General features: G+C 43.9%; 1 protein-coding gene across 1 annotated transcript in view; it reads left to right on the top strand.

Moving 5' to 3' along the window:
* The window catches only part of LOC135388816 (solute carrier family 12 member 2-like), a 61,672-nt gene that overhangs the window by 18,000 nt on the left and 20,494 nt on the right, over positions 1-23,178 (top strand). Inside the window, exons 2-4 of the mRNA XM_064618636.1 lie at positions 19,815-19,892; positions 19,970-20,045; positions 22,193-22,288. Coding sequence (XP_064474706.1) covers positions 19,815-19,892; positions 19,970-20,045; positions 22,193-22,288 — 250 coding nt within the window. The remainder of the gene's footprint in view (positions 1-19,814; positions 19,893-19,969; positions 20,046-22,192; positions 22,289-23,178) is intronic.

The following is a 23,178-nucleotide window of genomic DNA, read 5'->3' as shown; positions in this document are numbered from 1 at the left end:
GGGGGACGTCACACGTTCTAAGCCTCGTTCGAGCGGGTGTTCGCAGAGTCTTACAGAGGGAGAGAGCAGTCCTCGGTGCTATGGAGTTCGGAAGACGCTGGCTAACTTCGTCTGTGCTATTCGAAGAAACGCATGGAAGGTACGTTGTTCATTACTAAGCGTTACTTTCTTTCGTGCCGTTATCCCGTACGCAACTCTCCGCAGTCTTGGTCTGTTGCATGGCGACGACAAGCACGAACAGCAATCCTTAACGTGACGTGATTTCACAAGCAGGAGTTGGCATTGCACTAGTTCTAGTTTTAGTCCTAGCTTGTTGAGATAGTTATATGGGAGCCAGTCCTTGTGACTGGTCTTCCGCCTCGATGCCAATACACGCGCTTGCTTGTCTAAAAAGGCAAGCTTACGCTTGTCCCATCCTACAGTTGGCAATAAAAAGGTCTATTGAACTATGGAACTGAGCGTTGTGAGGCTTGTGTTGTGTTTTTCGTTCTATGTTTAATTGCTTCATCCACTATACAAAGCTCTCTCACATTACAGTCCGTTCCCGCATCGGTCAGTTTGCGTGTGATCTTGTTTATGCAGGTGTTCTCTCACGTATTGTGGTCTTACCATTTTTGAAGTGCAAGGAGTGCAACTGGAGTGCAAAGTTTGCTTTGTATTTTGTCTTTAACCATGGTGACCAGCTCACGAACACCGTGCCCTAAAAGCACTGCTTTCCTTTCTGGGCACTGCGTTGGACTAGTGGTCTACCGTGTCCTCACTGTGCAGCTCATCATATCTTCACCGAGTTACCGCAGGTAATGCGGCACAGTATCACATCTGGCGATGAAACACTCCATTCGTTATCAATAAAACAGTCGCTATTCTTTGTTATGGATGACTGCTTTAAATTAAGCGTGTGTCATTTGGCCCAGACAAGAAAATTGCGAATATACGGCACCTTTTTCTGGGCTACCTACGTACGCCAGTGGCAGCGCGTACCACATAAATAAAAAAATTTATGCAACTTAATTTAGATTGAAGTAAATTAAAATTAATTGACATTAAAATTTTAATAGAAACAGTGTAAATAATACTTACCTGCTGTATCACCCTCCTATTGTAGCCTTATAGGGCCGATAATATGTTGTAAATAAATAAATAAAAGTAAATACAATTCGCGACCGCCTCATTCTTACCGGGATTTCCGGTAATTTTATTTACGCTCCTGTCACTCACTCGCGCCGCAGTCGTTGCCAACTGAATTGCCAAGAAAAACGCTTCTTTCCAAAGACGCCAACCGCCAGTTTAAGTCAATCTGATACGGATATATTTTTTTTCTTCCCATATGACAGATGGCTGTTGCAACTCGTTCCACTTGAAGTGCTTCCAGAACACGCGTGACCTTGCAGAACGCTCACGTGCCCTGCCATTCCTTATCATCGCTGTTACCGAACTTTTGATCTCATAAGTCAAGTCATGACGCGGAAGCTGAATTGGCGGAGATGGAACATCGGAGAGGGGGCTATGCGGGCGTTAATGGTAGCTGCGTTTTTAGTCAACACACGCGAGTCAAGGCTGTTCAGCGTGCAAACGCCCCCTCCTGCTTCGCTTACTTAGAGCAAGGAGTGTTTGCTTAAGGCCCGCATGCAGGGTAGGCCGTGCAGTGCTTGCGACCTGCGCTACTGAAGCTGGGCAAATAGTGCACGGTCGCATCAAAGTTTCGTTGGAAATGAGGGTGGCGTTACATTCAGCTTTCTCCTCAAATGACGCAACCCTAGATTGCAATGCGGGCAAGTGGGTGTGATCTCAAAATGATTCTCAGAATGTGAGGGAACACAGACAACCTTATGCTGAGCCGGCAGAATCATTGGAAATGCTCTTGAACCTATTGTTCTTGCCGTTCCTTCTTTTATTTTTTTTTCCCGCATCTTGCACATGGAGGTCGGGATCTAACGACAGTTTTCTTTTTTTTTTAGCGATTTTTAATCCTTTAGACATATATTTGTACGACTTGGCTGCGAAATGTTGCGCCAGTAAAGTCAAATCAAATCAAAGTATGCGAAATGTAACTCAGCTGTGTACGTCTTTAGCCCTCCTTCTCATTTCCTCTCAACTTTTCTTTCGTGACTTTCATTTTGCGTATCCATCCCATTTTAACGTGTTTCTTTCCTTCAATCTAGCACGTTGAATTTACAATAAATGCCCTTTCTTTCTTTCTCTTTTTTTTTTCGCTTGCACCGCTGAGTAGTGCACGCGGAATAGTAGTGCTGCTACACGAACAATGTGGTTTACCTCTACTTCTTGACTGTGGAAAGGCGGATAAGTTAGCGAGAGGATTCATATAATGGCACTTGCACCTTATCTCTCACATTAAAATGGGATAAAGCAGTGAAGCCTATTTTCCTGACTTCACCGAAAGAAAAGAAAAAAAAAAAAAACGTAGGAACAATCGGGGGTACAATTATAATCTCAGGCCAATCTCTGATCAATCGTTACATTGACCACTATTTATCTTAATTTGCAGTTCCTTGCGCGTGGCATTAAAATGTCACGCTTTTCTTTTTCTTCTACTAGCCTGTCTTCAAAATCTTCCTTAGGCTTCCGACAGTCGCGCGTTGACGTCTAAGATGCCATCTCTTGTTTTGCACATAGAAATTCATCGGAACGGTATGCGCTGTTCATAACTGCGTACTAACGCGGGCGATTATGTATGTAAATCAGTTGCATCCCTCTGCACTTTGTACATGGCGCGCGCGCGGGGGCGAATCATGCATTTTTAATATCGCACGTGTCTAGATCGGACGAGATCGAGATGCTCTTGTTCCTAATTCATCCTCTGTGGAGCATCCATTGTGTCGCTGGGCTTTGATGAACGATCTAATCCGTCTGGACGAGGGTGCATATAATATGGTTCCGACCGTATTACGCCATTAAAATGATGCCGTCAATCTTTCGGAATAAACGAAGTGTTTCCCCGTAATAACCAGTAATATGTGAGCGAGAAGATAAACGATCACGGCAGCATTTTCTGAGAGTGAGAATCGTTGTTTCGCTGGGGGTATTTTCTAACGATATGGCGGTTCTCTTTGTGTTGCCTTTGGCGGGTTTAGCATTCTATAACGTACGAGCCTGACTAACTTGTAATAATGTTCAAGCTCCAAGTCTCGTTATTATTCTTACTTTCGTTACTTCCTGGCCGCGTCTCGGGCTCTCGACTTTTACAGCTTATTATTATTATTTTTTTTTTTTGCGTAGCACATGCACGGGTGTATGAATATATATATGCATTAGAGGCATGCGAAGAGTTTGCACGGGAAAATACACACGCGCAAGGAAATTTATAGACCAAATTTGGTTAATCGACGTTTCAGTTAGCAACACTGTGTTTCAGTTAGTCACTAAATAGGCTACGCTTCAGAGTATCGACACTGAGCCGTCATGTTGTTTCGGATGACCTCCAGCGCCATCCATTTAGCGCTCTTCGAAGTGTTGTCTTCTTCCACTGCTGAACTTCACCTTCATCTATTTCTACTGCCAAAATAGAGGTAGGGCTGGAGGTCATCCGAAACAACATGGCGGCTCTTTTTGCCTCAGTGTCGATACTCTGAAGCGTAGCTTATTTAGTGACTCTAGTTTCAGTCTGCCTGCCGAAACGTTGACTCCCCTGCATCTAAGTTAGCGCTAATAAATCCATCTTTTTTTTACAAGGTGTTTTACATATACTTGTGGTCATCCGCACGCACTATTTAACTTTCCCTTTATATTTACGTATATACATACTCTAAAAAAATAGTGAATTCTCGGGGAGCAATTAGTTTATATAGTTCCCAATACAGAGTGTAGTTACTGCCTATTTTCGTCCTTTGGCCCCGAGATTTACTCCCTGGGACAGCAAATGCTCCCAAAATATCCCTAAACTGAAAAAAGACTGATGGTTGTGGCACTGCATTTATAGTTCCCCAAAAGATACTCCGATTCCCCATACTCCGGTTTTCTTATTCTATATAAAGAATACAGCGCGTAATATACTTTACCGGCATAGTAAAGCTTATATTTATGTGAGGAGTCCGTGACAGATGCCCGTTGTTCAGCTAAACAGCCGCAATTTATAGATGGCGGGTAAAAGTGGACAGTTTTACGACGCTATAAGTTGATACGTCTCTCTTCAAGGGCTTCAGTGGCCTCCTTTGAAGCTCATAAAACGGTAGCTTTGTCTGCGTTCGTCAGAGAAGTACTTGCTTGGATGCACATGAAACAGGCGCACTAGCTTTACGTATCTAACAACCATTACGACAGCTTTCAGGAAATAGAAAAGCAAACGACGATTAAAGCTTCTGGGAGAGATAAGAAAGCTGTTCTTCGAGGACTTCGCTTGGGGCACAGTTTCCGAACTCACATAGAATCGCGCGCCGTACTGACATTATACCAGATCATGGACGGCCGCGCGGAATAGAAACGATCGTAATTGCCATAAAATTGAAATAAACAGACAAAGAACAGGAACGACGTACGTATTGCGCAGCAGGACGGTGCGTGTACAATTCGTCACTGAAAAAAAAGAAAAATATTTTATTTGTTATTTCTCTTGACGTACCAAGATAAATAAATAAGCTGCCTTTGCAACTGCAGTTGCAAAGGCAGCTTTGATTCGAGCAAAAAAATACGTAATACTCCAGGAACGCTCATGGAGCACTGAAATTACCTCCTATTTGCACGCTGTATTGTTGCCATTACTTAGTTTCAACACTGAAAAGGGAATTAAAAAATCAGAAAAAGCGGGCTGACTTTATTGCAACTGAACGATTTAGGGACTGTTAGCTTTAGCTCATAAAAAAAACAGTGACCTTTGTACACATCTGTTCCGGTCCTATGTTTTTTTCTTCTTGTCTACCTCTCTAACCCTCCCATTGTGTTTACGATCTTATAAGTGGCAGCCTCTCGCGGGAGACTTTCGGAGAGGCTGCCACTTATAAGATCGTAAACTCAACGGGAGGGTTAATATGAGCAAATCTTAGTCCTCACATTATTCAGTGTTAGTTTACCAACGTGCACGCGAAGACCAGGTTGCTGTGACCGTAACTTATTGTTGAGGTTCATGAGCCACAAGAAATGCTCACATACGTACGGACAGGGGCAACACTACGCTACGCTATGCAGGTGTAAAAGCAATGCTAGGTAGTCTGTTTTCATTCCTAATCCGTCATTGCGTTTTTTTAAAGCTTCCTTCTGTTCGGTGGTCAAGGATATGAGTAACTTTTCGTTGTTGCTTTGTCTTTGTTTTATTAAGTGGCACAATACAGGACGAGATAGTTAGGGCTAACTTCGTGCAAAAGCTTCTTCGTTATAACCGAGAAGCGAAGAACATTGTGGTATTTGACTTCCTCGTACATGGGATGACCCACGAATATCCAAAAACTTTGAATCACCGCACCCCACCCAACTGCCTTCACGTTTCTTACTTCAGAATCCACGAGGACTACTAAATTCTTCACGAATTTCGCATAAAAAAGTTTAATGCGTGTATTCAATAGTACTGCGCTTCTGTTTGCTGCATGCTCGTCCAAAAAATAAGAGTATCATAAGCCTAAACACAACACACCATATAATGCCGAAAACGGCAATGAAAACAAATTATAATTTTCAGTAACAAACCCTATAAGCATTGATAAACCAGAGACAGTGCTCAAATGAATCAACTTCAATGGAAAACGTGAGTGTGACTTCATTATATGTTCTCGACGTCGCACTTTAGTTTGGAGCAATTCAGTTGTATAAGTGCTATTCAACATACTTCACAGTTTTAGTAAATGAGAAACAATTTGTGAACACTATGCAACCGGGGAAGTCTTTCAATCAAGGATCAACATATTGATGTCAGCCACTTCAAAGGAAGAACGCGATTGGCTTAGTTTCGGAACCATTACTGCGAACACCATCCGATCTATACTAGAACTCCCTAATGACTGAAGTTTATGCATATAATATATCTCGCCTCGCTAATATCGTGGGTTCAATATGTAGTGTTAGACCATGCAAATCGAAAAGGTTAAAATTATCATATCGCATTGAGTGGGCCCTGACTGTATATCGAAATCCGTTTTGTTTTTTCGGCACGTCATCGTCCTTTCAAAATATCTACCGACGGGCATCTGATGTTGCCGTGGCAACAACCGTGTGGGATGTTATGTCCGCGTGCGCAATTCGTATGCTCTTGGCACTATTTTCTTTCCCAACTGACTGAGATTGATAACGTTGTGTACATCATCAGAATTATCCGAGAACAAACTCGTGCCCTACGTCATTTCTGTGTCCGTTTGCTCGTTCAAGGTTGCTGGTTCGAACTCGGTCGAGGACATTAGCAAATTGGTGGCCATGACTACGTTGCCTACCCAGACAGAAATTTGAGTTGATTCCAGCTCAAATTTCTGCCTGGGCAGAAATGTCGTTTTCTTTAAGGGACACCGCCTGTTTCGTCTTCGGCGCAAGTCGGCAAATTCACTCATCATGGCCGCCACTCACCATAGAATCATGGACAATGACGTGATCTCGAGCGATGACTTGCGGTATGATGTGATGTTGAAGTTGATATTGAATGATGGCGTATGATGCGATGTGATGCGGAACTGCAGGTTGAATGACAGGTTTGTGATGTTGATATCAAATGGTGTGATCTTGAATGAATTTGCTGAGAAGTGCTTATCTATGCCCTCAGGTCGGCAGAAATAATCCACAGACCGACCACTGCGGCGTGGCTCCATGATCACAGTTGTCTCTCGACGTAAAGCCACGAATTATGTTGACCCAGTGCGACTCCGTCGATACCTGCTCATATTGACCGCCCTTTGTTCTTCGACCCGCTTGAGAGGGCAAATCGTGAAATCAATCAATCAATGCGCTTTTTTTTGTCTTTGTTCCTACCCAGAGGGCGCGCCTTTTATGTGAAGTTACAGGCCCTGCGTAACTAAGATGAGACTACTTGTGCGTTGCCCCACGTGCCTTTTTCTTCATCCTCTCAAAAGATGGCGTGAGACATCCCTCTTAACCTTTATGTTTATATATACCTTTATACGTGTCTTTATACCTTGCGTTCATTGTCTTCTTGATCGTCCCTTTCATTTGACGGACTACTATACCACGTGATATTATGTAGTTTATTTTTAAAATCCTATAGCACGTGGCTTTACTTAGCAGCTGACATGTGCGGACAACCGGACTCGAAGTTCCTTTTTGCTTTCTTTTTTCGTGAAGAAAGACAGGCTTCCGTGTCATTATACCCGTCGCTTCCTTTCAAAACTACGTCGAATCGCTCTGCTTGACATGTTTCAATTTCGTGTAGTACACGCTCTTGTCCTTGATGGTTGACGACGTGCCCGGAAATAAATCTTTCTGGAACTGCATCAGCGAGCACTTTGCTGCCCCTGCTCTTTCATAATTTAAGAATTTAAGTGCTTTACGTGGGACTCCGGTTGGGGCTAAACTTCTCTAGCAGTCTCTTGTCCCGGTGGGTCATTGCTTGTTCGAACATGCAAATCGCATGAGCACTTCAGCACACAAACACACACTCACACAACGCAACAGCTTACCGCAGGAACGAAAAAAAGTCTGCATTTTGGACATTCTGTCAAACCAGTTTAAAAGCTAGGTTGGGCCTTTAATATGGCGGCGTATTTTTGGCCAAAGTTTTTTTTTAAAGATACTATTAGATTTTTGTTGAAATCCTTTTAACGCGTTTTGGAGTCATTTAATTTTCTTGCATTGTTCCTGCGGCGTTTGCACAATTCCAGCGTATCGGAAACAGTCTGCCGATCACGTGGTCCTGTAAGGCCACGGATAGGACCGAAGCTGGACCTGTTTTGATATATTATGATGTATTTGGTGAACAAAATTCAGATTGTACCGTAACCCATCGAAGAGTTTTTGTACGTCATACGCTATCGCATTTGCGTACGGAAGGTAATAGCGTTGATGGTTCTGCGCACGCCCATAACAGAAAGAGAGCTTCGCGCAGTGCGCAGAACCACCAACGCTATCCGTTGCGTACGCTATCGCCTTTGCGTACGATCTACTAAAAGTTTCTATTGACACTGAACAAAGAGTGTTAGTAGACCGTTGATAACGTCACCGTGAAGCTACGATATCTACCGGAACAAATGGCAGCGTGCATGACTTGGAATCTTATCAGTTGATTGGGTTCGGTTCACACGGTACTTCGTAAGCCACGTTATCGACGGTGTACTAATACTCTCTAATAGAGCTTTAGTATGTCTTACGCTATCGCCTTTGTGTACGTAAGAAATAGCGTTGGTGGTTCTGCGCGAAGCTGTGTTTCTGTTATGGGCACGCGCAGAACCATCAACGCTATCCCTTACGTACGCAAAGCCGGCGGTGTACGCTGTACTGAAACTCTCTAATAGCGAGGGAGGGCAACGGCGTCTACCGGACCCTTTCGGTAGATAAGATATTGGAGAGTTTTAGTGTACCGTACGCTATCGCCTTTGCGTACGTAAGGGAGAGCGTTGGTGGTTCTGCGCACGCGCAAACCATAAAGAGAGCTTTGCGCAGTGCGCGGAGCCACCACGCTATCCCTTACGTACGCAAAGGCGATAGCGTACGATGCACTAAAACTCACTAGTGATGATGATGATGATTGAAAGAAAAAAAAAGGGGATTGTAGCCAAAGCAAAGGCGATAGCGTACGATGCACTAAAACTCACTAGTGAGCCACGCTCTCTGTCATTGGTTCCCGCAGGCACGGTAAGTTAACGGTGACGTTATCAGCGGTCCACTAACAATTCCGTCGCCCCCGTGCGCGAACCAGGCGGATGAACACGAAATTGACAGCCGGATAGCTGATCCAAAGAGCGCATTGGTGCACTGCTCCGCGCAAGAAATATGTAAACCGAAACCAATTAATTACTCGGAAAAATCACTAAGTGTCGATGCGTTCTTTTCTCTTGGAATATTTTTCGCTGAAGGTCCGTATGCGTAAAACAGAGGTTCCGTAAGCGTGCGAAGTAAAAGCTAAAAGTTAGCATGTTTATTTAATTAGTGAGCGTATGCAAATGAGACGCACACTACTCAGTTCACGGCTGATGTCCCAAGGATCTCTACCAAAAAGAAATTTCTTCGATGGCTCCACCTGTTTACGAATTATCCAGCCGGGAGATTTCGGTGGGACACCGGTATATATATATATATATATATATATACTCATTGAACGATGCGACAGCACCAGAGGACACGTGTTTCGCCCTGTTTGCGGCTCGTCGGCCCTGGGTAGCTGCGCATCGTTCAGGATTGGGAAACCAGGGGTCACTCAGCGAGTGATATACACCTGGGAGGGTGACTGAGCACTCCTCAATGCCACAGTGCAGCCAGTGAATTATGAAGAAAAAAAATTTCCCCCTCTTTATATATATATATATATATATATATATATATATATACACACACAGGGTGTCCCACCGAAAAAGGGCCAGGGGCTAAAAAAAAGACGGAGTGCTGGACACAAATGGAACCAATTGTACTTGTTTAGCAGTTGTGTGGTCTATCCAAAAATATTTTTTTCATCGCCCCTTGTTAATTAATTAGCGGTAATTAATTTTCTAACTTTTCAATTATAAAAGCTACGAAGTTGTCTCAATGAGAACATCTGATCTCTTCGGTCGCCTTATACCAAAGCAGTTTTCAGAACAAAAATCCGTTCGATAGATCGTTCACAAAAAATTCGTGAAGGAACACCATTTTTTTTTCTTTATTTTGTTCATTGCGCATCCTCCTTCATTCCCAATGTGAGAGAGTGAAAGAGCACAGTGCCGCCTCATGCGTCGAAGATGAGCTTACTTGCGGAAACAAAACAAAAAGAAATGTATGGGGTGACTCTATCGCAACTGCCCTTATCTTGGGTTGCTATTTCTGTTTTCTTTTAATCTTTTTCCAGGACGCAAGAGGCGATAGTGTGCTCTTTCGTCGTCTCGTTTTGGGGGTGAAGGAAAGACGCGCCTCTAGAGATGCGCAACGAACAAAATAAAGAAAAAAATGGTGTTCCTTCACGAATTTTTTGTGAACGATCTATCGAACGGATTTTTGTTCTGAAAACGGCTTTCGTATCAGGCGACCGAAGAGATCAGATGTTCTCATTGAGACAACATTGTAACTTTTATAATTGAAAAGTTAAATTAATTACCGCTAATTAATTAACAAGGGGCGATGAAAAAAATATTTTTGTATAGACCACACAACTGCTAAACACGTACAATTGGTTCCATTTGTGTCCAGCACTCCGTCTTTTTTTTTAGCCCCTGGCCCTTTTTCGGTGGGGCACCCTGTATATACTTTGCTGGAAGAAAGGGGTTCGGGCGACCGCGAAATTAAATAGGCACTAACAAAATCAGAGGCCGACAACGAAGATGTAGGAAAAGGGGGAGTTATTTGTTTGCTAGTGGAAAGTTACGGGGGAAGTCAACGTTGCGGCGGAAGCTCCGCCTTCGTCTTTCGCTTCGTTTCGCCTTTCTTCAGTCCTGACGAAGGCGGAGCTTCCGCCGCAACGTTGACTTCCCTCTTAACTTTCCACTAGTAAATAACTCCCCCTTTTCCTACTTTCTACATCTTTGTTGTCTGGCTTCACCGTAACTAGGAAAATAACTACCGTACACCGTAACTAAAAATAGGAAAATTACCTTCACCTTTTCCCAGTTTTAACCAATGGCGATGTATTCTACGCCTAGAGGCCCACCCTTAAGAGGGCAAAGGCAATCATCTGTGTCGATGCAATAATTAACTTTCGTTAATTAGCTTTTTAGTTATCAAAGATAGGAGATTGACCCAATGAGAACATCGAATCCATTGGGGTCACTGCTAACATTACCGTTTTCAGAACAAAAATCGAGACAGTTTGTGCACGAGGAAAGCGCCTGGAAATTAGGCGATATGGTGGTCATTTTTAGACGCTCAAGTAGAAGCGCTCCCATTTTCCTGTCCTCTGTATGCGAGGGAGGGAAACCGCCGTCGCAGCGGGGGACAGATTGCATATGGACAGTTTACTGCGAATGCTGTACGCACGTACGTACATATATACAGCGATGCACCGCGTGATATCAACACACTACTTTCAGGAACTGCGACGCAAAATATTTGCTTGGGGAAGCGTTATACCTTTGGGGAACACGTTACCGACTGGTGTTGGCTCGCTGAGCTCAAGTTCGCGGGTTCGATCCCGGCAGAGGACGGTAGTAATGTGGGGGAGGTAAACATTGCTTCCAGCACCGTGTGTCCGACGTTTCTGGCGATCGAAAAGTCCCAGGGGGTCGAAATTATCCGCAGTCCTACCCTGCGACACGTGCAGCATGTCGCCACACAATGGATCTGCCATTTTCTCATGACCTCGAGCGGAAGCTCCTTATCACGAAACCTCATGTCCACACACTTCAGGGACTATCGTGTAGTAGATCAGCAATAGTACAATGCACGTAATCTTGTACATTGTGTGTCGCTATGAGCTCAGACACTGAGAAACAATGGGGTGTTCTTACCACCACTCTTAGAACTCCAGAAGGGTGCTCTTCAAGGAGCATACCAAACATGTGCGTATTGTGTACAGGAAGTGTTTCTGATAGCTGGGGAACAAACATCACTTGTCCAAGCACTCCAAAAGCGATACCTGTTGTCTTCGCGTAAACCTTTGTCCAATACTGGCCACACGTCAAGCCTTCCTTTTCTTGCGTTCAATATTATGTTGGTATTTCGTTGCGACGTACGTATATGGATGCGAGGTTTATCTTCAGATATGATATCTTTGAAGCGCTTTGGTGCCGAAATTTCTAGCTCCCAGGTGTCTTCTATGTTATTATGAGGTCACGGAACGTTCTTTATCTCAGTTTCAGTTTGTGGAAGAAAAGATAACAAAGTGTGTGGTGACGGCGATGTGATAAAGAAAGAAAAAAAAAATACAGTGAAAGTGAATGCACACATTCTGCAATTTTAATAGAAGAACCCAAAAAATGGAACGCGTAGATAAAGATACGGAGACCGAAAGAAAAAAAAAAAAAATCGGAGAAACGTGATGGTTGTCAAGTCTTCGGTAAGTGTGTCACGGTACAGGAAGAGTCTGCCGACAGAACACTCTCGTGTAGCTCACGAGAGCCAGACGTATTGTTATTACGCCGAGAGTAGCAAATTCTTTTTTGGTCACTGACTCAAGTATGAAGGTCTTTTTCAATAATCCCAGGACTGAAGGACAAAATAGCGACTATTATTGTGGGAGGGCATGACGTATGCTGTATAGGGACACTACGAGCATTACACAAAATTACGGGGAAATGAGGAACCCATGTGTTGATCATCGGGTTATAGGAGTTGCCGCAGCAATTCTCATTTTTGCAGTTGGTGTATAGTTGTATTGCCAACTGTAGGATGGGACAAGCGCAAGCCTTGCCCACATCACGTTTTAAAAATAGTACTGTCCTCGCCCTAAAAAGGAAGAGCAGAATGTAGTTGGCAGCCAGGGAGGTAGGTAGTCCCACAGAACTACCGATGCCAAACATCCCTCAGAAGCCTTAATTGGGATCGCACTAGTGGATCGCATTGGTAGAATAGCTGTAAAAATATTTAGGGTTATGAGAATATTCAAAAGTCATCCTTTAAAAGAGCTAAAACTACACAAACACATAGCTAACTGAACTATCGCGCGGTCTTACGCGAGCGACACTAAAGTGTAAGGTGAAAAGTTATTTTAAATACTCGGATTTACCTATTGAAAGAACGGCGCTTGTCGTCTTAGTTGTTGTTAGTTTCACAGGCCTTTGATGCACTTCGATTTTCAAGGTGCTCGGTATGATGTCTCTGCGATGTCCTTCGGAACAAATCCGTTGCAAAGTTCCGCAAAAAGATTGCCTTACGTCCAAATTTTGAGGCTCTGTATTTCAAACTCCTTTGATTTCTCGTGTGCCGAGAATCATATAACGTAATATTCGAGACTTCAAGACAAGTGGACAACTACATCCTGTGGCAATCCAGAAGATGTGGGTTCGATCCCTACAGCTGGCTAACCTTTTCAGTGACTTTCATCTTACATCCTGTGGTACGCGCATGAAGTTCCCATAGGAAACCTTATACTGTCGTCCTAAACAGATTTGCGGCTTACCTGCTTTCGCAATACAAAGCGCTTTAACAGACTATTTCCGATGCAGAAATACATGCTTACGAAAGGCAGCTGCTTTTTTGTACCTTACCACGAGAGGGATCGCGGACGAGTGTGATGCTCTTTTGTGAACGACAATCATTTCCTTTCGAGGGAGTATGCAATAAAAGAAGGTACGCTCAATGGACTGTACCAACTGTAGTGAAAGAAAAAGAAACGCCCCCAAGTCACGAGTGGAACAGCTTTGGAATGTTTTCTCTCGCCCTGAACCGTAACTGGTAACAGCGCTAAGCTTTATTACCATTGGGTTTGGAAAATGCGTGCGAGCCCTATGCGTGTTCCAGGATCCTTCAAATGTATTCAATAAAACTTTTCAGCACAAAACCGGGACTGAAGTTTCATTTGATAGGCCTCGACTGTTATAGACCTTGTAGGCCGCGATCACACTGGTGAAACAAACGCTCAAAAGACGTTTAATCACACTGATGATACAAAACATGCCTCACAACAGTGTTTGCTGCTTCACTTCTTTGACAAAACACGGCCCTCAAGTTCAGAAAACATAACCCGCAGTGGCTGGTCACACTGGTCATCAGGGCCGGCGATAGGTTTGTGTGTGTGTGGTGGTGGGGGGGGGGGGGCGAGTAAGGCGACCGCTTTAAGCCCCGCGCTTGCACAGGCCACGCGCACGAAGCCCTCAACCAGGGATTACAAGTATGCACTTAGTAATCGTGTGAAACAGGCCCCGCGATGTGCCTGTGCCTCAGGCTCCGCGCACCTCTAGCACCGGCCCTGCTGGTCATACGGGGCTGATTTCTTTTACTGATTTTCCACATTTTGCACAGAATTTTAGCACAGCGGTAAAAAAGTTCAGAAGCACTGACATAGGCAAAGGCACACAGGCACTCGCAGAAGGCAAGCAATGGCGGGGCTAGTGTAGCGCCATCTATTACCGCATGAAGCAACTGGCTGCTGTAAACGGTCTATAGCCAATGTTGTAAACATTCGCTTAGTGTATCAAGCTGTGTGTCTTGTGTCATTCCATTCGTTGCCAATGCAATGATCAATTCAGTTAATGTAAATCAAATGCAAACCATGGTGGTGGCTATTGGTCAAGGTTCCTTAAATCTGATCGTCATCTACATCGAGTCTTATTTTAAATACTGTCAGCCTCTTTCTGCCTGTGTTACACTCTCTACTTAAAACATCGTAAAAAGGTCGTGCTGAAGACTGGGAGGTGGTGGGTTCGAATCCTACCTCCGGCTGTGCTGTCTGAGGTTTTCCCTGGGTTTTACAAAGACTTTCCAGACGGATGTCGGCACAGTTCCCCCTGAAGTCGGCCCAGGACGCATACTAATCACCCTGTACCCCACTCCTTCCTGCTGTCCTCTCTCCGTCTGTCCACATCTGTACGCCGCTCATAGCCACAGTTGCTTCGCGGCGCTAACACGCATTAAAAAACAACAAACAAACACCGTAAACTTCTATTCAGTGTCTGTCCTCTGTTATCCTTGCGCCAGTAATGGGTCAAATCATATCAAAATGCAGCGTCTGTCGCTATGACACTTTCGAAGGCCCTTCCTTTGTACTATCTGCGTAATGTCCTTTGGCTCGGGCACCGAATCTCCTACGCTGTTCACCCGGGGATTGACACGCATCGTGCAGAAGCGTATTTAGTCTTCCAAAGTTACGCATTCCCACGTGAGCTCCCATGTCCACGCATTCTGTTGCCGGGAAAGAGACAAGTTATTGAAGCGGTGTTCCCTTCGGGTGCGACAAAGACGGAATAGGTCTTTGGCAGGACCGAGCCAAGGTGACGCGGTATTATGAAGCGGGCGAAGTCGTGTTCAAGAACATAAAGTGACGCTTCGCACTGTTGCACGAATAAATGATCTTCGTCCTCTTCGTCCTAATCCGTCTTATTTTTGTCCGATTGTCTTTATGTCACGTTGGTCTGTCAAGTTGCCGGGTATCCCTTCACCAGAGGGCGTGAACCCAGCTCATACCGCACTCGAGTACAGACTTGTCCCTAACGCGTTACTAGTAATTGCGTTACTTGTAATCAGTTACTCTTTGAGTAATTTTTCGAGTAATCAGTTACTTTTCTGAGTAATCGATTGCTCAGTAAGTGATTACTTTTCCGCCTGAGATTAGCTTACTGTTCTGCCCCAAATCAGGCCTCTCGTGCCGTCAGCCCTTGTTGTGATGTTCTATTAATGCAAGCCGGGTCACTGTATTCCTGTCGTTCTAGAATTTCAGTGTCTGTCTCCCTAATCTCTCCCTACACCAGTGTGGTGGTACCTCAATCCCTGGAAGTTTAGTGAGTGATGGGGAAGTTCCACGCAATGATCTTCCACAATCCGGTCAACGTCTTCCTGGGCGATAAATACAGTAGACGTACAGATCTAGTTGTCGTACGCGCTCTCTTTTTTTTTTTTTTTCGTGTTATTTCAGCTGTTCCGCTATGGATCCTTGTTTTTTCTTTTTTCTGATTGTTTGTTTTTCTCTTTTTGAGGCACACATAGACGGGTATGATTTGCGTGAATGCAGAGTAGCCAGCGGAGTAACGCGATACCTTTCTACTCGTTACTCAATTACATTTGGAGTCGAGTAATTGGTAACGGCAATCAATTATTATTTTTTTGAGTAACTGACGCAAGTCTGCACCCGACTTGCACCAGGACAACTCATACCAAGCGAAGTCATGTCACATTCAGCTTTCGCATTTCTCTTTGTTCTTTTTTTTTTTTTTTTTTTTTTGCGGGAAAAAGGGAGGGTTATTTTTCGGAGTAGCTTTTCTAACTCAAGTCACGCCGGGATCGAAAGGCCATATCAGCAAAAAATGTCAGTGTCACGAATAGTGAGGAAATGTAAGAATTCCAAAATGGCACGTACCGAAGCGCACTTTAGGACAGTTAAACGGCACGACAACGGTTATCGGAAATAGGGAACTTTGAAAAGCAATCAAATCGAACTTGTCTCACATTTTCGTCGTCGTGTGGAATACTAAAGCCGCTCCTGAGTTTTTCAGAGTACGTCCGGTTGCTTGCTTAGGAGGTTTATGCATCGATGACCTTAACTGGGGCCGATCGAGGTGGCCGAGAAGCTGTTCGGGAGGACCGGACCAATTCACTCGACGTGGAGGCTGTTCTTCCGCCGTTCTACTAACGTTCTACAAGTCTGTCTTACCATCATGAAGAACGGGTTGCTAGCCCTTGGCTGTCCCCTGTCGCGAAAACAACGCCTGGAGAAGCGTGCCAATGGACAGGTTGTGAATAGAATTGTAATGCATGGGCTGGAATACAAATTGAGTCAAGCGATCACGTATTCAAATGATTAGTGTCTTAGTGCTCCATGCGACGACAAAAATGTGACATTTTCGATTTGGTTTGTTTAGAGAAAATTTCCCATTACAGTTGTATTGCACTTTAACTATCCTTCAGTGTGCATCGGCAAATGTCATCTGTGGGATTTGTACATATCTTTCAGTATAAGTCACATTCTGTGGCATTCTTTCCTGTTATGGCCTTTCTCGGCATGACTTGAATTTGAATGGTACGAAAAAAAGCTACTCCTATAATCAACGCCCCTTCCCACAAAAAAGGGTGTGAGTGCGGTATGAGTTGTCTTGGTATGAGCTGGGGTAGAGACTTTTTTCTTCATCACATCACCAGTATCGTGTATCCTGAAAAGCTTTTCAGGAAAGTCAAGATGCATCCTCGGGAGAACGTGCCTGTATCTTCTCTTTTTACTGCCTCTTTTGGTGCTTTTCGGGACCCAAATGCCTATTTCAGCCCTTTTGCTGCACAATAGATAATAGTTGAATTCGTCCCAGAAGTCCCTCAGAGTTTCGTTTTCTACTGAGGTCACCTCCGCCATGATTCTGTTTTCGAGGTCTTCCAGACCGTCCACGGTCTTTGACGTATCTGCACAAGACGCAGAAGAAACAAGACTCAGGGTGCAATGTCTGGGGATTCTGGGTGTTCGAGAGTGTAGTATAGCGCCAATCCTTTTGGGTCCCGCGCGACATATCCAACGTTGAGGCAGTGTGTCATTCAGAAAACTTCCATCCTGCCGGTGCCAATGTGCCGGTGCTCTATTTTGCTGAAAAATCAAGTCGTCGGAATATTCATTAAATTGTGGGAAAAGCCAGCTATGCAGCACTTCCAGACAGGTTTTGCTCCGAAACTGTGTTTCCCTCGAAAAAGAATGTCATACGTACCTTTCTCTTCGGGTACCGAACGCAACGGGAACTTTGCTCGTTCATCCAACCTCTATGCTCCGCTCTTTCAAGTGGGAGGAGTTTGTCACCTTTTATGACCCCTGATTTCTCTCAATTTAAAGGCTAACTGTCATCCAGATTGAACACTGGCGAACAATGAGATACTCCCGTACCAATACACACGCAAAAGCGCCTACCGGAAGACTATTTTCTTAGTACGATCGAAAGACGGATAAAACCAAAGCAGGAACAAAATCTATGTTGATGTAACAGGGGCCCTATTCTCGTCAAAGTAATCGACCTCGATTACTTTGCGTCTTTGCCTGTCATTGGTCGTTACGTGAAGGAGGCGTGACCACCAAGGCGTGACGACCAATGACAGGCGAGACACAAAGTAATCGAGGTGGATTACTTTGACGAGAATAGGGCCCCTGTTCTTTAAATCATCGCATAAACCGCCAAGGCTCCCCATTGTTCCCTTGCCGGCAGATACCGATTTCTAAACCGTAACTAGCCACTATACGCGCATGATTTGGTAGCAAGTCAATTTCAACATTCTCTTCGATGAGTACGCAACAGCTGACCAGCTTGTTAGGCATGTGTAGCTCATTTAGAATAGTACTCCCACGGTGCACAGCGCACGTAGAAGAACCTCATTAACTGAAACGGGGGTGGCGGTGTTGCGAAGCATACCTAGCTGCTGTATAGTTGAAACAAACTTCGAGCTCTTCTAGCGCACGCGTGGAAATGACTCCATGCACCTTAATTACGCATATTAGCTGAAGTAGCGTTTTGTAACGCACAAGAGCTTTATGCGAATGCAACTCGCAGGACGAGATTATCCTGGTGCACCGTACAATACCGGGTGTTGCGTCTAGTAATGTGTGCAATCAAGTTTTATACGAAGAAATGTATGTACATAAAAGTCTAACATTGTATGTAAAGTTGGAACTCGTACAGCTGAGGCGAGGTCACTCTAGGGGCCGCCAGAACGGCGCTAATTGTCCTTTTCGTGAATTACTTGAAGTTGCTGTAAAGTTGGTCTCGCCTATACACACTAGTGCGTTAGGTGAAGTGAGCTTTACAAACATCGCAACGGTTCCACGCAATTTGAAATAAAACGGCTCTTATGCGCTCGAAGCTTTATACAACAGAGCGTAAAAAATATATACCTATATATATATACTGTAGTAGAAAATACTAGAATGTACTATAATGTACTGTACTGTATGTAATTTACTGTAATGTAGTACGGTATAATACTGTATTATAATGTACTAGAAAAGACGAGAGGCAGACAACGAAGGTATGGGAAGTAAGAAAAAAAAGGGGGGTATTTATATACACGTGAAAAGTTAAGGGACACGTCGACGTTGCGGCGGAAGCTCAGCCTTCGTCAAGACTAAGAGGTGACAAATGTGTTTTGTCACCCCTTTGTCATCCCTTAGTCCTGTCGAAGGCGGAGCTTCCAAAGCAACGTCGACGTGTCCCTTAACTTTTCATGTCTGCCTCTCGTTTTTTCTAGTTCCTATTTCATTGCGCGGTCGCCCGAACCCATTTCTTTCAGCATATATACGTAGTCTTTAGAATAAAATAAAATATTAAAGAAATAATAAAAATATTTAATAATAATAGAATAAAATAAAAATAGAAAATAAAATAAAGCTCGCTGATATATCTAAAGAGAACTCTCTAGAACGACGGGCGGCTATTTACAACCTGTTCGTTCTCTTCAGTAAATTACATTCCCTCGACAGATTCCTGTCAGGTTTTCCCTCATAATTCCTACGGCTCATTTGCATTTTGACGTACGCATGTGCTCTGCAGATGACTTGCAGATGAGTTCCAAATGAGAGTGCAACGACTGCAGTATGTCGACAGGATAATTCAAATAGCACGATAAAAGCTTTTCGCTTCATTTTTGTCCGCATGTGTGTCGATAATGTCGAAAAGGTCAGGCGTTCACGGAGTGATAGGTCGCAACAATTTATGCCATCAGAAATAGGTTCGCGGGAAGGGGGCGCCTGGATCGTTTTCCACGAGGGGAGAGGAGTTAACGCCGATGGAAAAAGCTACAAAAATATAAGCTACCAGCGTTGCAGCAGATGTTTCTCCTCGCTTAATATTGAAATGTTTTGAAGTTGTGTAATTGTTTTGAAGGGTTGTCTGGATGGCGTCATGGAGCCACCTGGAGGTTACTATCGGTGTTGCTCGATGAAACATGATCGCTGGATGCATTTTATTTCTTAGTCGTAACGGAATGATAAGTTACTATTTTTAGCTGGGAGCTTGTCTGCTGAATATAGTTTCAAACTCGCTATTCTGTTTGAAAGCAACACCTAGATCCTATGTCTTTTGGAGTGGAGTTCAGACTCCAAAGATTAAAAAGGAAAAATAACTTACTGTCCCCTTAATGCGTAGGCTACTGCTGTGAAGGAACCTTCAACCAATGAGGTGTTATTTCTCTTCCAGTCACTCTCAATCGAAGGGAAGCCAGAAGAGATGAACATCTCTCCCGCGGTCAAGTTTGGCTGGATACAGGGTGTTCTGGTAATTGTGCTAGCGCTTACCTGGCAACTACGGGAATTGATGTGTTGTGATCGAAGAGGTAATTTCCCTGCTTTCAGGTACGATGTTTGCTCAATATCTGGGGTGTGATGCTTTTCCTTCGGCTCTCTTGGGTCGTCGGACAAGCGGGAATTGGTAAGTACCATACTATGAAAAAGATGGCTAAGAAGCAAGCGAGCTGGTGAAGTTAATGCATAATGTAAAACCCCGAAACTAGGGAGCATGAAGGGACAGACACAGCACGAAGTCTCAAGTGGTCTGTGAAGTAAAGTTTTCAGCTGTGTTTGAGACTTCGTGTTGTGTCTGTCCCTTCGTGTTCCCTAGTCTCGTGGTTTTACATTATGCATCAAGTTCCATACTGTTCACTTCACGGCAAGCACGCACGCATTGCGGTAAATCCAACGAACGAGATCCTTCCTTGTCCGGACTTATCAGGGGGTTTTATGTAGCTTCAGTCAAGCTTTAAAATAAGTGCTTTTTGTGGTGCAACCAAGGTAGCTGGTTGACTGTCGTCTTGCGCAAAGCAGGGTATTTTTGTTTTATTTCCCCCTGATTATTTTTTTTACAAAATTTGTTCGCGTTATTTCCCTGCAGTTCCCTTTATCGTTGTACACCTGCTCTTGAGTATGTACATGTTGCCTGGCCTACCCCCCTCATGTAATGCCCTCTGGGCCCTTGAGATGTATGGAAATAAATAAATAAATAGATGCTAATTATCAACAAACGTATCTTTCGAAACGCTTCGAGGTTCTAAGCAAAGCAAAGATTCACGCTTCGTGTTTCAAAGATTATTTCCCCCATACTAGTTTAACTGCACTCATGGGGCAAGCCGGATTCATTTACCTCGAAACCCGCCATAAAATACACCGGTGATCGCTCTTTCGTAAGTTCTTTCACTCAACAGCTCTCAGAAACAAAAGCGCAGTGTTAAACAAAAACAACAAAAGTGGTATAAACAAAAGTAACGACACAAAACAAACAGTAAACAAACAAAACAAAAACAAAAGCAACAGTAAACAACAACAATAACAATAACCAAAGTAACAAACAAAAGTGGTGTTTATGTGATCTACAGGACTTGACTCTCCTCGTCGTAGCTGTCACCAGCTCTCTGTGACAGCTACATTAACAATCCTTCATATATTTCCAGCCGGCTAGATCACTAACATTCCATTAACCAAGGTTCTACATTAATCCACTCTAAAACAACCACATTCGAACTGTCATTCTTCCGACAAACATCATGATGAAAGTATAATTGTTCTGAGGGTAAAACGTACAGACAGACAGACATACACAAGCCGCAAGTTGCCTGGAAAGAAATCCCGACGCTGTCTGGCTTTTCCGATGACTTGCCATACTTCAACATCATCAGACTGGAATAACCTATACCACTTCGTATCGCATGGTTGCCAGCAATTTGTGGGAAAACTGACCGCTAATTTCGCCTGATTCACCTTAATTCCTTTTGTTCTTGTAACGGTTATGCTTGTAAATTGCAAGGGTTCCTTGTGGAGTCAACATGCAATCCTTTTTAATAGTTTAATTACGCCTCATTGTTATTTCATCATTGTGATGTATTTGGTATTGTCGATACCCTCTCCCTCATGTAATGGCCTCTCGGACTCTTTGGCTTAATAAATAGATAACTGCCGCAATTTGTTAGATATCAATTTATATACAAAAAAAAAATCGTAGAGCACCTTCAAAAATCCCGGATTCACTTTGTTTGCAATCATATGTGGTTCTTTTAAACAGGCTAAAAAAAAGCGAGCGTAATTAAAAAAGATAAACACCACTTGACTCCGGGGATCCGGGACTCTAATGCGCCGCTCGATACGTACTAACCCGCTCAAGCGCGCTGTAACCTCGCAAGGCTATTCTGACTAAAATGATGATGATGATGATGCATCCCTCGAAGAATCACCTGTACGAAACGTACGCACTATTCTTTAAACTGCAAAAGCGCCCGGCGGTAAATGTGAGCTAGAGAGCAGGAAGTATGAACTACTGAAAAAGTGTGAATCAATGTACAGAAGCGAGGCCCGTGAAACATTCGGTTACACGTGCCTTGTAAGAGCACCCAATCAGTGAACATTCATTGCTCGGATTCTGCTCACATGTTTCATTAGTGATCTCTCAATATATTGGTGGTGTAACAAAAAAGAGAGAAAAAAAAGGGAATCTCAGTTGTCTCACGACGTAAACACCCAATTATTATTATAAAAAAAAGGGGGAGGGGGGACAAACACGAGTGACACACTACGCCATCTCTTTTTCAGGGTTGGCAGTAGCAGTTATTCTTCTAGCATCAACAGTGACGATGCTGACAACCTTGTCCATGTCTGCAATCTGCACTAACGGAGAAGTCAGAGGAGGTTTGTTCTGCCAGAATACTATTATCTTGCGTGTTCAGTATCTCATACTGGCGACATAATAAACAAATGATTCATGAAGTGACTGAGCATGTTCTGCGGAAATAGGCAACCAGTAATCCCAAAGATATGCGTGATATATGCGTGCGGTTGATAAATTTTGTCAATTAATCAAACGTATTTAATGTTACGTTGCTCCGTGCTTTATCGGTATAATAGCTAAACTTTTGAGAAATCCAATTAATGATAAGAGAATATCAATGATAAACTGGGCCTTTCTCAAAAGATTCTTTATTTACAGCAACGTATTTACATAAAATACCGAAACTTGCGCCAGCAAGCGTGCTACTATAGCTTAAAGGGGCACTAAACTGCAAAAACAAGTTTACTTCAAATTACGTTACACGCTATGTTGACTTCGTACTTGTTATCATAATTCAAAACTTTGATTCCGTTACGAAGCTACACAAAATTACACTGGACTCTTTCTTGCTTCGGCGCTAAGCAGTGAACGAGCATCGTGCATCGTTGTTTTTAGTCCACGCGCGTTCCACGCCATGGAGCAGTCCCGGTCAAAAACAACGCGCGCGTTGCGAAACGGACTGGCGTCGCTGTCCGAGGGACATCAAGATAAGTGTTGTCAGTGGAACACTCGCGATAACTGTTGTGGGCTGCGACTCAATGAATCCGTATTGGAAAATGCAGCAGTGCGCATCATGCCACGCATACACGGAACACTACAATCGGATCCGTTCCAAACCCACACGCCCACGATAAGTATGCGCGCGCTTCTCCTGCTGTCTCATTGGATGCCGCCAATCTTCGCGTCCTGGGGATCCCATTCGTTGCCGCCAAAGGCTGTTCCGTTTTCATTGCGTTTTTCTCCTAAACGG

This window comes from Ornithodoros turicata, chromosome 3 (genome assembly GCF_037126465.1).
Source record: "Ornithodoros turicata isolate Travis chromosome 3, ASM3712646v1, whole genome shotgun sequence".
NCBI classification, from domain to species: Eukaryota; Metazoa; Arthropoda; class Arachnida; order Ixodida; family Argasidae; genus Ornithodoros; species Ornithodoros turicata.
This window is presented reverse-complemented; position numbering and strand designations above follow the sequence as displayed.